Here is a 14,349-nt window from a genome sequence, read left to right as displayed (position 1 = left end):
GGCTCCCGCAGGCGCGATGCCAGCTGCAGCGGCGAGTGTATGGGCACAGCCTCCCCAGCTGCAAACAGGCACCAGGGAAGGACAGGAGCTCCAGGGCTGGTGACACCCATTATGTTCACCCTGTTCAGCCCTGGCACCAAAAGAATGGCAATACAGAGCCTCTTTCCTGGGATGGGGCTGGCCTGAGCTGAGCTGCTCATGCCAGGCCAGGCTGTGTCAGATATGCTGGGCTAAGCCACACCAGGCCAAGCTGTGCCAGTCCATGCTGAGCCATGCCATGCCAGCCAAAGCCATGTGGAGCCACACAGGGCTCCACCATACGGTGCCAAGCCCTGTGTGGCCATGCCCGCTGGTGATGGCACCACCCAGCATAGCTGCGCCATGAGTCACAGAGGGCACGCAGGGGCAGCCCGATGAGGCTGTGGAAAACCCCAGGGCAGTGGGACCTGCCGGGAGAGGGCCCTGCTGGCACCCAGCTGCTGCGGGGAGAGGCCAGCAGGGGCAGGGAGGCCGGGGCAGCTGCTGGTGGCATTGGCCATGGCCCCCTGGACCACTGATTGAGGTGGTGCGGGCACAGTCCCCGCAGGCATGAGGGAAGGGAGAAGGGACACCACCGTGGGACCACCGTACTCAGCCGTGGCACCAGAAAGTCAATAAGTCCTGGGGACAAAGATGCAGTACAGAGCTTCACCCGGCTACGCTGGGGTGCCGGCAGTGTGGAGCAGTCATCCGCAAATCCATTCCTAGAGGAAAGTTGCTTCCTCTTTTCCTTCCAGCCCCGGTTTCCGTGCGAACCCAACCCTTCCCTCAGAACAATGGTGGAAGGGGCACGCCCATCCCGGCGGTACCCCGCCATCCCAGGAGCTGGGAGAGGATGACAGCAGACAGAACCTCACCATCAGCCGGGATCAATAATCCCCTCCCAGTGTCTGTAAGCTGTCACTGCTCCTTTAATTCCCCCTCCCACTGCCCTCCCGGCTTTGCTCGTACATCCTGCCCGCCGAAACTCCACCTTCCGCGGGGCTGTACTGAGCCGGGCTGGGCTGTGCCGGGCCGAGCCGGAGCGGGCAGGGCGGTGGCGGCAGCAGCTTCCGTGAGTCCATCCCCCCATCCTCCCCTTGTCCGACCCCCAGCTTGGGTTAAGCACCGGGGGGGAGCCCGCCGCCGGGTCCCTCCGTCTCCCCCTCCCCGGCTGCTTCCTCTGTTTTCTCAGCTTATCTAGGCAGCCTACCCCTCCCATCCCCTTTCTGTCTGCGATGATTTTTGTATTAGCTAACGCATCCGCAGTGTACCGCAGCCTCCCGGGATGCGCTGCCGACCCCAAAGCCAAGCCCGCATCCCGTCAAAGGAATGCGGTAACATAAAGGATAGCCTGTGGGATCTTTGTCATCTGGAGGGCTGGAAAGGGCCTGAGAGCTGCTTGAGCACTGTGGGATGCCATGGGCGGCTGTGACGCCTTGGCCCGAGCTGAGTGTGCGGCACGACACCGGGTGTCAGGGCTGGTTTTGAGGAAGGGAACTCCCCACTTCCGTTGATTTGCAAGAGCAGCTGGCAGCCAGAGGTCTGCAAAGATTTCTTGGCTGGACTTCAACAATGATGCTGCCCAAGGGCTTTGCAGTATGCGCTAAAGTGCACAAGGTGTCAGGGACCCTGCAGGAACCAGTGTGTCTTTTTGCTCCCACCTGGGAGGGATCAGAGGTGCCTCGAGTACTGGAAAGCATCATATTGTAGTTGGATGTCACCTGTGGTGGAAAACTGCCCTGGGGGCTTGGCTTGTCTCATCACACCCCTTCCTCCTCCGTGAAGGACCTGCAGTGTCCATCAGCATAATCCTGGGAGGTGTCAGTGGCTGACCCCATTGCTTTAAAGACCCATGTGGTCCCTCTCCCATTCTGGGGTCTGAAATGCTTTCCTTTGCTCTGCGCTTGCGTGACCTCCGTCTGCCACTGAGCACAGCCTTCCCGAGTATTTTGAGCCACAGAGCTAAGAATAACTCGTACGGTGCCCGTGTCTGCACAGAGCTCCCCGTGTCCGCAGCCATGTCCCGTGCTGGTAGGTAGGGTGGGAAAGGGTGCAGGGAACCTGTCAGGGGCTGTGGGTAGGGGAAGTTCCCTGGCCACTGGCAGGTTGTGGTCTAAGTGCCAGGGAGGTGGTGAGTGGGGTCTGGGGGCAGTGTGGGCAGCTGTACTTGGGATCCCTCCTCCCTCAGGGCCCCTCTGTTCTGGGAAGTGTCTGGGACTGGAGAAGCCATCCTGCCAGCTCTGCAGGCACCAAGTGCCTTGACGCTGGGAGAGACTGCCAGGGTGCGGCTGTGGGGCAGGGGCTGTAGGAGGAACTCCATAGATTTGGGACTGTCGTAGAGGAGAGAAGAGCTCGCGCTTCCCCCGAGAAGGGTAGTGGGTTTGGAGCATCCCAGAGCAAGCAGAGTGATGGGGAAGAGTAAATTTTTTCTTCTGAAGAGCTTCTGGCTAGGACAGCCACATGGATTAGCAGCCAAGTTTATGCCTTACATATGTGCCAGGAGCATGCACCCTCACCCTATTCACTGTTGCCTGCCTTCCCTTTAGTGTTACAGCACTTCAGGACAAGGAAAGCCGCCTCTTTGGAGCCAGGCTGTGCCCTGCTCCCCTGGGATAGGGTACTGGGGAGGGAGTGGGCCAGCACTGGCATTCGAGTTTGCTGCTCTGAGTGGGTTGCTGGCTCCTGGCTTATTTACCCAAGGACTACACCACTTTCTCACTTGGAGAAACCTCTGAAGTATTGGGCACCAGCCCAGCCAAGCAGGAGCTGAGATTGCTGGGGAGTGGGGCAGGATGAGCCGCAGATGCCAGTGGGCTGGGGGCGGTGGCACCTGCCCCTGCTGCTGGTGACACCGCTTGCACGGAGGCTTGGAGCAGACGGTGCCAGAGCCCCTTCCAGCCTGGGCGGTGCGGTGGGATGAGCGCTGCCTGCCATGGTGCCTGGACAGGGCCGAGGGCAGCTGGACGCCGGGAGCCAGCTGGGACTTGCCGGGCAGGGCTGCGGGACCAGACGTGCCTGGCAACTGTGTCCAGCTGGTTCGAAGCTCCTGGCCGGGAGCTGCTGGTCAAAGCCCCGGGAGGATGGCCAGAGCAGGGAGAGCTGCGGGATGGGGGCTCTGCGGTGTCTGTCCTGCCCCGCCGAACTCCGCAATCCCTTCCCGGTATCTCCCGGCAGGCTGCTCCACTGGCGCTCGACGAGCCTTGAGTCATCCTCCCTGTGTGTGTGTGTGTGCCGTCCCGCCTCTTCCTTCCCTGTCCTGCTCTGGCCCCACAGCTAGAACTATCTGCGCTCCGCTGGGCTCCTCCCTGCCCGGCCCTATTGACTCAGTGCTCAGGCAGCCGGGCCGGCTTTCGGAGAAGAGGGAAAAGAAGAGGGGGAGGCCCCTGGGGGTGGGAGAAGCTGCGGGCAGCCGCTGACGCCCTCCCGGCCGAGGCGGCTGAGGAGGAGCCGGGACGAGGGAAGAACCCGGAAAGCTGCGCCGGGAGGAGAGGCTGACGAGGTTGGAAAGCGTCTGAAATTCCTCCGGGCTCAGCTTTTTGGCATATCGGGGACAGGACAGGACCCATGGCCTAGGTGCTGGGGGGCTGCCTCCTCCCAGCCCGCCCTCAATGCTGCTTTGTCCCCTTGGTGTCCCCTAAAGACAGCAGGGCTGCGAAGGCCAGGCTGGAGGACAGGGCTCAGAACGGGGCTGCTGCTGGGGATGGGGTCTGGGAGGTTCTCCTGGTGTGTGTGCCCACCCTGGGGTGCTCTGGTGTCACTGGGCTCACTGTGCCAGGCCATTGCTGCTGGAGAAGGTCCCTGCTGTGGGGGTGGTGGGGAATTGCAGATTCAGCCTCCAAGCCTGGCTCTGTGTGATGGCTGACATCCCCAGGGAAGAGCAAGGTAGCGGGCCCTGCCTCAGCGTGGCCGTGCCTGCTGTGTTGCAGGGAGTGGAGCGCGAGGTAGCGGTGCTGGTGCCGAGCTATGATGCCCTTTGGCGGGATGGCTGCTCGCGTGCAGAGAGACCGCCTGAGAGCCGAGGGGCTCGGCCAGCACAACAACGCCATCAAGTACCTCAACCAGGACTACGAGGCCCTCAAGCAGCAGTGCATTGAGAGTGGCACCCTCTTCAGGGATCCCCAATTCCCAGCTGGCCCGACTGCCCTTGGATTCAAGGAGCTGGGGCCACACTCCAGCAAGACACGGGGAGTGGAGTGGAAGCGTCCGTCGGTAAGTGCTGGGCTTGCTTCTCCTCAGGCTGGGCTGGCGTCCCTGCCCTGCACGTCTGCACTGACGTGTGCTGAGCTGCAGACTGGCCCTTGCTGGCACCCCTCAGTGCTCCAAGTCCCTGGAGTGCTGCAGAGCCACTTTCCCGAGGGCCCAGGGCCGTTCCCCACGAGTGTCTGCTCAGAAGAGCATCGTGTCTAGCAGGCACTGCTTCCTCTGGGCAGCAGACTGTGGGCTTCCAAACAGGTGGGTTGTGTTCTTGCTCCTGGGTGTCATGGCATGGGTGTGTCACCCTCAGTAGCTGGGGCTTTTGAGAGGGCATATCCCCTGGTGTCATGGGGGCAAGGGGAATGCCATCCAGCCTTGTCCTCCCATGGATACAGCAGATCTTGCCTTGCCTTACCGTGATGGCCTTGGGGTTGCAGTCAAGCAGCCTTCCCTAGCAGAGGGCAGGTGGGGTACATCTCACAGGGACCATTTCTCTCGAGTCAGAGCTGCAGTGGGTGCCAGCCCTGCCAAGATGCAGCAGCAGGATCTGATTCTGTCCTTCTGCAGGAATTAGTGGATGACCCTCAGTTCATCGTTGGCGGTGCCACCCGGACAGACATCTGCCAGGGGGCTCTGGGTGAGTGTTGAAGCTTTGTCCCTGGACTTTCATCCAGGCTTTAGTAACTGGGGAGGGTTGGGTGGCCCTTTCCATTCAGTGAGGTGGAAACTGCAAGTCAGGGGGCATCCTGTGCCTCCTGGTAGTTCTAGGTTAAAGCTCCACAAAAATGAGTGGATGTGTGCACAGCTTGGCCATGCTGAGATCAGTGGAGATTCTGGGTGCATCCATGCCTCACACATGCTGACAACAATGCCAGGAGCTGCTCCAAAGAGCTCCCTGCTTTGGTAAATGGTGAGGGATGGCAGCTGCATGACAAAAACAAACTGAGGTGGTGGTGGTGACAAAATGCTTGTGAACAAATGCAGTGTGGCAGAAGGGTTTCGAGAGGTGTACGAGTGGTGATTTGTCTTTTCTCCAGAGGTGTCTCCCAAGGTGAGGGCACTGAGGCAAGGAAAGATGTATTAATGGGCTGGGTAGGCTAGCAGAGCTGAACCACAACTGGAATTTTGTGGTCATCAGAACCAGATCTTGGTACCACAGACAGTGTTGTCCTGATTGGGAGCAAGTAGGGCACTTGATTGGGAGTACTGTCTACCTTAGCACATTTAGCATGCTGTTTTCAGGGCTGACTGCATTTAATATATCCAGTAATTAGGACAAACTTGAGGTGGCAACTAGAGTGCATAACAGCCCAAAGCACTGTGGTAGAGTTCACTTGGTCATTAAAAACTTGGAAATGGCATTTTGTCAAACCACAGCTCAGTTACAGATTATCCGGGCTCAAGGCTAAGGTGTGAAAGGCTTCAAAGGCAAAAAGAGAATCAAGTCAAAGAATTTAAAGCACAGTTCTGGCCTGGAGCAGCACTTGTGGTTAAGATCACTCAGAAGGAAAAGTGCGGTGGCATTGCTAAAGTGGCTTTTATCCTTCAAAGTGTAATTCCAAAAAAAAGCTGCAGAACTTGCTGTCTGTGATATGGAGGGCAGTCATATGAATGAGTTCCAGGAGGGTCCAGAAAAATGGCTGCAGGAGGGGGCTGTTGGTGCTGACTGTGTGTGGTGGTCTGGACACAGGCTCCAGGTAAGGGAGGAAAGTTCCCTGTTGCCTTGAGCTATTACTTCTCTCTGTGGGCAGGCTGAGCAAGCCTGGATTCCTGAGTGCTGCTTGCTGGACCTTCTCTGGTTTTTCCATGGACTTTATGAGCTGGGTAGCCCCAAATATTTGCAAGGAGAGCACACCATGGGCTCCTAAACATCCATCACCTACCCTCCCAGCTAGGGAGGTGATGGGCACTCATACCAGCTTCCTCTCCTTCCCCAGGTGACTGCTGGCTGCTGGCTGCCATTGGCTCCCTCACGCTCAACGAGGAGCTCCTGCACCGTGTGGTGCCCCATGGACAGAGCTTCCAGGAGGACTATGCTGGCATCTTTCACTTCCAGGTGGGCCGGGAGCTTTTGGCCCTCAAGAGCTGGTGGGCTGTGGCAGAAGCAAGGGTGGTGGGTGGAGGCCATCCCTCTGGGGTAGGGATGATGCCATGTGATGCTCTGAGCTCACCCCACTCCCTCCTCACCCCCCAGATCTGGCAGTTCGGTGAGTGGGTGGACGTGGTGGTGGACGACCAGCTGCCCACCAAGGATGGGGAACTTCTGTTTGTCCACTCGGCGGAGTGCACCGAGTTCTGGAGTGCTCTGCTGGAGAAGGCCTATGCCAAGTGGGTATCCCCGTGGCGGGCACGTGGGTGGGCACGTATGGGGTAGGGCCTGTGCAGGTGGAGGGAAGGGAGTCTCCTCTTGTGCTGGGTGGCAGGGCAGCTGCAGCGCCCTACCCTTGTCCCCCCACACGCCCCTCAGGCTGAACGGCTGCTACGAGTCGCTCTCGGGGGGCAGCACCACCGAGGGCTTCGAGGACTTCACGGGCGGCGTGGCAGAGATGTACGACCTGAAGCGGCCGCCACGCAACATGGCCCACATCATCCGCAAGGCGCTGGAGAGGGGCTCCCTGCTGGGCTGCTCCATCGACGTAAGTGACGTGCTGGGATGAGCTGATGTAAGTGATGTGCTGGGATGAGCTGATGTAAGTGATGTGCCGGGAGGAGCCGGGGCTCTGCCGCAGCGCTGCCCAAAGCGAGGCCTCACAGAGCCAAGGCTGTATCAGCAGTCCCCTCACTGGCACGCAGGGTGGAAGGCTACTTCTGTGCCCTCTTACCACAGCACCCTTTCCAGAGCCAGTGTGGCAGCCCTGTGGCACAACACGTGGCTCCTTTGGATGGAGCGGGATTGTTCATCTCAAGTGCAGGCCTATAACTCTGGCCATGTTTTGCATCAGCAAATTGCCTGGAGTGGGGTTTTTAAATTCTAAAGTTTGGGTGGTTCTTTGATGGATCTTCGGGATCCTCTGCTAAGGAAACTGTCTTTAAATTGTCCACAACCAGCAGTCTTTGAGCACTGGTGGGAGCTGCTGCCTGCTACTTCTCTTGGCTGGAGCAGTGCAAAGCAAGGAGAATTCACACAGTGGAGGGAAGGAGTAGGGATAAGACTACATGAATTTAGTCCTATTTACTTAAGTATTACACATTCTCCTCAGATCACAAGCGCCTTTGATATGGAAGCAGTGACCTTCAAGAAGTTGGTGAAGGGCCACGCCTATTCTGTCACAGCCTTCAGAGATGTGAGTCACCTAGATTAGACTTTAATAGCAATAGCAGCCTGGCCAGTGGCATGTGCTCCACCTCCTGTGTCTGGTGTCTGGCAGGTGAACTACCGGGGTCAGCAGGAACAACTCATCCGCATCAGGAACCCCTGGGGTCAGGTGGAGTGGACTGGAGCCTGGAGTGATGGGTAAGCAGGACAGAAGGGATGGCAGTCTCGCTCTGTCAGGCCAGCAAGCACTGCACACACAGCAGTCAAGCACGGGGCAGTGCTGAGGGGAAGCTCACAGCGTGCAGAGCCCTTCACATCAGAAAAAGAGTTGAGGGCCAGCTCTAAATTGCTCTCAGGAGTCCTTATCTAATTGTGTCTCTCCTGCTATTCCAGTTCCTCTGAGTGGAACAACATTGACCCTGACGAGAGGGAAGAGCTGCAGCTGAAGATGGAGGATGGAGAGTTCTGGTGAGTGCTGGGGCGAAGTGCTGCTCTGTTTGAGCAGCCGGTCTGGGAAGGAGCAGAGGAGCCGGCAAGAGATCCTGCAGTCATGCTTCACCTGAAGCGTTGACCTGCCTTTATGAGCTGGCTTCCCAGCACTGGAGAGCTTGCCAGCATTTTCTCATCTGATCTAGTTAATAATTTTCCTCCCTTGAAGAAAATTCAGGTCAACTAAATGCAAAATAAACATCTAGGAAGAGTAAACATCCCTTCGTACCCAAACCCCGCACGAAGCTTTAAATAAGTTATAACTGTTTAGGGTAAAAGATTTTACTGTCATTTAATTCTCCTGAAATGTTAGCTGGGTCCAGAGCTACTTGTGCTCTCCTCCCTCCCCACAGCAGTGCCCTGGCCTCAGCCCCTGCTTGCCTCCCACAGGATGTCTTTCCGGGACTTCATGAGGGAGTTCTCCAGGCTCGAGATCTGCAACCTGACCCCTGATGCCCTCACCAAGGACGAGCTCAGCAGATGGCACACACAGGTGTTTGAGGGCACGTGGCGCCGGGGGAGCACTGCCGGGGGCTGCAGGAATCACCCAGGTACCTCTGCCCTCCACACCTCTGCTCCTGGCAGCGTGACGAAACCAGGTGTCTCATCCATACATCCCCTTGCTCCCAGCCACATTCTGGATCAACCCCCAGTTTAAGATCAAGTTGCTGGAAGAAGATGATGACCCTGGGGACGATGAGGTGGCCTGCAGCTTCCTGGTGGCTCTGATGCAGAAGCACCGGCGGCGGGAGCGGCGGGTGGGAGGTGACATGCACACCATCGGCTTTGCTGTCTATGAGGTAACCCCTGCCTGCCCCAACGCTTCTTCCTCGGTCAGGCTCAGCCCTGCCAGTCCCACCTCAATCCCAGCCCTCAAGAAAATCCTTTCCACCAGCTTTGGCCAGCTGTGGGCTAATGTCCCCCATCCTGTGCTCCCTGCAGCTGTAAGGATGGGGCAGGTACTGGGATTCTGATTTTTTCCCCCTTTTCCCTCCTATCTGCAGGTTCCTGAGGAGGTACGTCCTGAGCTGTCAGAGCCTACCCCATCTTGGTGGAAAGCACAAGACTGGGCAAAAATGGGTTGATGCATCCAGTGGCATGGGAGCTCCCACAGCACTGGCTGTGGCTAGTGTGCCAGTGGGAGCTGGGCATCTCCATGTGGGAGGGAGGGATGGCTCCTACTGGATGGGCAGGGCAGGGCTGTCCTACCTGATGGAGCTGGCGCTGGTCCCGCCACTCCCTGTGGATGCTTCCCATTGTGGTCCACAAGCACATTCCTTCCCCCAGGCCCAGGGCATGCAGAACGTGCACTTGAAGAAGGACTTCTTCCTGCGAAACCAGTCGCGGGCACGCTCTGAGACCTTCATCAACCTGCGGGAGGTGAGCAACCAGATCCGGCTGCCCCCCGGTGAGTACATCGTTGTGCCCTCCACCTTCGAGCCACACAAGGAGGCCGACTTCGTCCTGCGCGTCTTCACCGAGAAGCAGTCGGACACGGCGTGAGTCCTGGCCTGGGGGGACAGCCCGTGGCTGTGAGCTGTGGGATGTCACCACTGCAGGCAGCCTGCTGGCTGGGGATCCTGCTCATCACCATGTTTTCCCCTTTCTGCCCCAGGGAGCTGGATGAGGAGATCTCGGCAGATCTGGCAGATGAGGTAGGAGCCGCCACTTTGGATGGGCTAGTGCTGAGGCTCCTTGGGAGGGAGAGCTGCAGGCGGGGGTGGCTGCCTGAGTCTGGGATGTCAATGTGGCTGGAGAGGGGCTGGCAAGGCTGGGGTGGTGGGGGTGTGGGAATTAACAAAGATGATAAAAACAAAGAAGAGCTTCCTTTCCAGTTGGCGTTTATTGAGCCTGGAAGGCAGGGCAGAGCCTGGGTTTGAACACTAACCTCTTCTTTCTGGTTTGCATCACCCCAGGAGGAAATAACTGAGGATGACATAGAGGACAGCTTCAAGAACATGTTCCAACAGCTGGCAGGGGAGGTGGGTATGGCTGCACCAAGCTCTGGAAAGCCTTCTGGGGAGGGGAGGGGACAGGACTGAACCCCTGGCCGTGGCAGTTCCAGCCCACCCCACGCTCACTCAGCCCCATCCTGCAGACAAGTCCATCTTTGCTGTGGCTCAGCCCAGCTGCCCGCAGGGATGGTGTGATGACAGAGGCAGATCTGGGGAAGAGCATCCAGCTGTTACCAAAACTCTTCTGAGTGTACAAGAACTGTAATGGCATCCTCATGTTTTGTGACTGTGACTAAGGCAGAGATGTTTAGGCAGAGGGAGACAATGGCCACAAGTGGGGTGGAGAGCAGGCAAGGGGTGATCCTAACTCTGCTTCTGCTCCAGGACATGGAAATCAGCGTCTTTGAGCTTCGGACTATTCTGAACAGAGTCATCTCCAGACGTAAGCACTACTCTTCCCACCCCCTGCTCCCTGCAGCCCAGGTTGCTTGGCAGGTTGGGTTTGGATGCATGTGCTAAGCCTCCTCCTTTCTCCTCAGACAAAGATCTGAAAACAGATGGGTTCAGCCTGGACTCCTGCCGCAACATGGTCAACCTGATGGATGTATCCTCTTGGTGCTGTGGGCCAGGGCTGGTTTTCATGGTGCTCAGCCTGCAAGAAACACAACTTACCTCCTGGAGCTGGGGCTTGGCTCTATGGCAATGCTCAAGCTGTTTAACTGGGGGAAGAAAGGAAGGGGTCCTTATGGCTTCAGGGCCACCTGCCCTACACTCTTTAACTAAAGCAGCAGGTTTTTTGGCAAGGGACATCACTTCCCCTGCTTGCTTGGGCCAGGCTCTGCCACCAAAAGCCCAGCACGGTCCCACCCCATGCCTTCTACTTTCACCTCCAGGAGGAAGTTCCTGTGTTTCACTTCCCACAGGCTCCCTAGCCTGATGTGCTGTTGTGCCACCCAGCCTTTGAGGCACTCCTCAAAGGAAACAAGGACTATTGGATTTCTTCCCTCCAAACCATCCTGTGCAGCTGTGGATGAGTCAAGTGACAGGAGCCATGGCCAGTGTCCTGCTTGCACAAGGACATGCATCTGGGGGGGTCAGGCAAGGAGCACCTCTGAGCCCTTCTCCAGCCTGGCCTACAACATTCTTTTATGCTGCAGACCAGCCCAGCTTTGGTCCAAGGACAGCACAGCAATGTGCTTCCTACGGCAGCAGCACAACTGCTCCCAGGGAGTGGCACGGCTGCTGGTTCAAGTGTTACCCTTTCCTTGCTGGGTTGCAAGCTTTTTGCTGATGCTGCATAGGATAGAGGGGAAGATTGGGGGGAAAACTGGACAGGCCAAACATGTCCAGGCTTTTCACACCTCCTGTGGCTGGGATCTGGTAGCTTTGCCTTTGTACCCTCCCCCTTTCCTGGCTGCTTTGATCTCCTTGACCCTCTGCTCCCCAGAAAGATGGCAGTGCCCGCCTTGGGCTGGTGGAGTTCCAGATCCTGTGGAACAAGATCCGGAGCTGGCTGGTGAGGAGGAGAAGGGGGTGTGCTGCACTGCACAGGGGTAGCACCCCTCCTGAGGCAGCAAGGAGGGGGGACAGCCAGCCTGGAGGCCAGAGGAGAGCCTTCCCTTCATGTCCTCTGTGGTGTTTTTGCAGACGATCTTCCGCCAGTATGACCTGGATAAGTCAGGCACCATGAGCTCCTATGAGATGCGCATGGCGCTAGAGTCAGCCGGTAGGTCTGGAGAAGGATGGGACTGGGCTGGAGGCTGGGGAGGGGGCTCCTGCTGTCACAGTCCTGCCCTAAATAGCAGGAGAAGAGTGTAACCAGCCTATATTGCATGCTTGAAGCCAACCTGTTGCAGTGAGATGTGGCCCCTGTACGCACCAGGCTTTCTGCATCACAGCTGTGCCGAGTGTTGGAGCCTCAGAGTTAGAGATGCACGCAGGATGTCCCAGCCTCTGTCCTCCTGTGGCCTGCAGAATCCCATCCTGGCAAAGCAGAGGCCTGGGATGGATCAGTGAGCTAACTAGTCATATGTGGCTGCAGGAAGAGCATCCCCTCTTCCTACTGAGGCTGGACACAGTGCTCTTCCTTGGGTGGGTTGGTGGACCCTTTGTGTGGGTGCATGGACTTTCACAACTACACCCCGCCCTCCTGCCTCCCTGGGGGCTGACTGCTCTCTGCCTTGCAGGTTTCAAGCTGAACAACAAGCTGCATCAGGTGGTGGTGGCGCGCTATGCAGACAGTGACATGGGCGTGGACTTTGACAACTTCGTCTGCTGCCTCCTGAAGCTGGAAACCATGTTCAGTGAGTGATGGCCCTGGGGCAGGGAGAGCAGAAACAGAGAGATGTGTTGCTCACTTTGCTTGTGTCCCTGCAGGGTTCTTCCGTAGCATGGACCCTGAAGGCACTGGTACTGCTGTCATGAACCTTTCTGAGGTGAGAGTTCAGCCCAGTGAAGGCTGGGGTGGGAAACAAGGGCACATGGCATAGGGTGAACGGGGTACCTAGGGTGAGTGGTAGAAAGCCCTCCAGCCCCCTGGGTAGGGAAAGAACCCATAAAAGATCAAGGTGAGTAAACAGGACTGCCGCAGGCTCTGTGTTTCATGGAGGGCTGTTAAAATTTACTCATGAGGACATGCCAAAAATGCCCCCTGCTCATCCTTTCTTCCTCTCCTTCCCAGTGGCTGCTGCTGACGATGTGTGGCTAGGAATTACAACAGATCTACTGCAGCTGGGACACCCCAATGGGCCAGGCCCACTCCAAGTGCCTCCCTTGGATCTATGGATACAGGATACTCTTCCCCCCTTGCTCCATCCCACGCTGAGCCACCAGCCCTGCCTCCCAGCAAGCCTCACACCATCTTCTCCAGTGGACCAGGGGTCAAGGCAGGCAGGGGATTCCCTTCTCCTCTTCTGGGCTGGGCTTCTTTCCGCATCCCCTTGCTCCCTCTCACCCCAGAACAGGAGGAGGGCGAGCAGCATGGGGGAGCTGTGAGTCCCTGCATGGTGGCAGGCCGGGGGCCAGCTGCAGAGCAGGGAGGGGCAGCTGCTGGGGCATGAGGGGGAGGACACTGGTATTGCTTGCTCTAGTGCTGGCCCATCCCCTCCAGCACACATTGCCTGTCTCTGCACCACACCTGGGAGCATCAGCACATACTGCCTTGCCCAGGCAGCAGGCTCCTGAGGGAGCCAGAGTGGCCCTGTGGGAGGAGGAATGGCCACACTCGATATCCTGAAGCCCTTGCACCGTACTCATCGCCACCAAGCGTGACCAAAGCATGGAGCCTGCTGGCTCTTTCCTGCGTGGCCTTCAACACATGCCTTCCACCCCCATGCCCCTGCCTCAGCCCAGCCCTGGGTCAAGCTCTACAACTCAAGCACTGAATGTTTCGGGCCTCCTCCATCACGTGAACACATGCAACCCTGTATTGCAGCACTGAAGCTCCTCTTGTCCACGCAGACACAGCTATGCCATCACTGTCACAGCAGCCTGGCCTCCCCTCCCGTCTCTGGGAGCTCCTGGGACATCTGCTGCCCTTGGCCCACACCAGGGCTAGGGGGTACAGCACCCGAGAGCAATGCCTTCCTCCAGGGAGCAGGGGGTGTTGGTTTATGGGGGTCTTTGGCACAAAGTTGGGGTTTTTCTCCCAATCCCTCATCCTCCCATACTGTAACACTCTCCTCGAATCTTGGGCTCCTTTGCCCAGAGCTGATGAACTCCAGTGCCAACATATTTGCACTTCTCTGTGCTACTCCATTCCCCTCACCTTCTTCTGGGGTAATGGGTGGCTCCAGCCTGGCAGTGGGGGCGGCCCGTGCCCTGCCCTGTAGAGGCAGGCAGGCAGTTTGCTCCCCCAGACCCCTGCTGTCGCTGGAGGATGCACCTGCAGCAATAACCACTGCTGCCTGCCCGGCAGCTCTGCTTCCTCACCCTGCTCACTGTGCTCTCCAGGAATAAACAGATCTGTTAGACCTGTGCTCTGGGAGGTGTCTTGGGGTCTGCGTCCTCCCTCTGCTCGCTGTGGGCTGGTGCAGAGCCAAGGTCAGGCTGCTTGTCCAGCCTGGGGAGCAGCACCATCAGGGCAGGTCTTGCTGTGGGGCTGGAGACATCCACATTCCCTAGGACTTTATGAAACTTGCCTCTTCCTTTGCACAGGTGTCTCAACACTTACACATGGGGCAGCACCACATAAGAGAGAGGGAAGGGAGCACTGCTCCTCAGGAAAGGTGTCTTGTGGAGGCTGGGGAGGGGAAAGAGGATAGGATGGAGTTAACTATGGAGATGGTGGACGTGGAGAGCAGCCTGGAACTCTGGACCCTGGAAAGGGACCAAAAGAGTTTTATTTCTTCCCTGGGTACAGGCTGTAGGAAGTGAATATTTTCCCCTGCTTCCTTTAAGGTCATGCCAGTTATAGCTAGAAGCAGAAGCCTTCCA

The 14,349-nt window shown here is 57.8% G+C and overlaps 1 protein-coding gene across 2 annotated transcripts; it reads left to right on the top strand.

Moving 5' to 3' along the window:
- Window positions 1-964: 964 nt before the first annotated feature.
- CAPN11 (calpain 11) lies at window positions 965-13,886 on the top strand. Of its 2 annotated transcripts, none has more exons than XM_064414614.1 (22): window positions 965-1,093; window positions 3,948-4,230; window positions 4,783-4,852; window positions 6,153-6,271; window positions 6,410-6,543; window positions 6,683-6,851; window positions 7,416-7,499; window positions 7,584-7,669; window positions 7,865-7,939; window positions 8,351-8,511; window positions 8,591-8,760; window positions 8,965-8,976; window positions 9,248-9,459; window positions 9,576-9,615; window positions 9,877-9,942; window positions 10,300-10,357; window positions 10,455-10,519; window positions 11,363-11,431; window positions 11,563-11,641; window positions 12,102-12,218; window positions 12,292-12,350; window positions 12,596-13,886. In XM_064414614.1, the coding sequence occupies exons 2-22, from the start codon at window positions 3,985-3,987 to the stop codon at window positions 12,620-12,622; spliced, it is 2,118 nt and encodes a 705-aa protein (XP_064270684.1). In that variant the 5' UTR covers window positions 965-1,093; window positions 3,948-3,984; the 3' UTR covers window positions 12,623-13,886. The 2 variants fall into 2 exon arrangements, with proteins under 2 accessions (XP_064270684.1, XP_064270685.1); XM_064414615.1 differs by lacking the exon at window positions 965-1,093 and adding an exon at window positions 2,034-2,052.
- The last annotated feature ends 463 nt before the right edge of the window (window positions 13,887-14,349 follow it).

This window comes from Passer domesticus, chromosome 3 (genome assembly GCF_036417665.1).
Source record: "Passer domesticus isolate bPasDom1 chromosome 3, bPasDom1.hap1, whole genome shotgun sequence".
NCBI classification, from domain to species: Eukaryota; Metazoa; Chordata; class Aves; order Passeriformes; family Passeridae; genus Passer; species Passer domesticus.
The sequence above is the reverse complement of the archived record's forward strand: the minus strand, read 5'-3'. Positions and strand labels throughout refer to the sequence as shown.

Bases quoted from the DNA above. Each gene is read 5' to 3' on its own strand.
- CAPN11 (XM_064414614.1), top strand. From the start codon at position 3,985: ATGATGCCCTTTGGCGGGATGGCTGCTCGCGTGCAGAGAGACCGCCTG. The intron at 4,231-4,782 runs GTAAGTGCTGGG...GTCCTTCTGCAG, and splicing joins TGGAGTGGAAGCGTCCGTCG to GAATTAGTGGATGACCCTCA. The intron at 9,943-10,299 runs GTGGGTATGGCT...CTTCTGCTCCAG, and splicing joins TCCAACAGCTGGCAGGGGAG to GACATGGAAATCAGCGTCTT.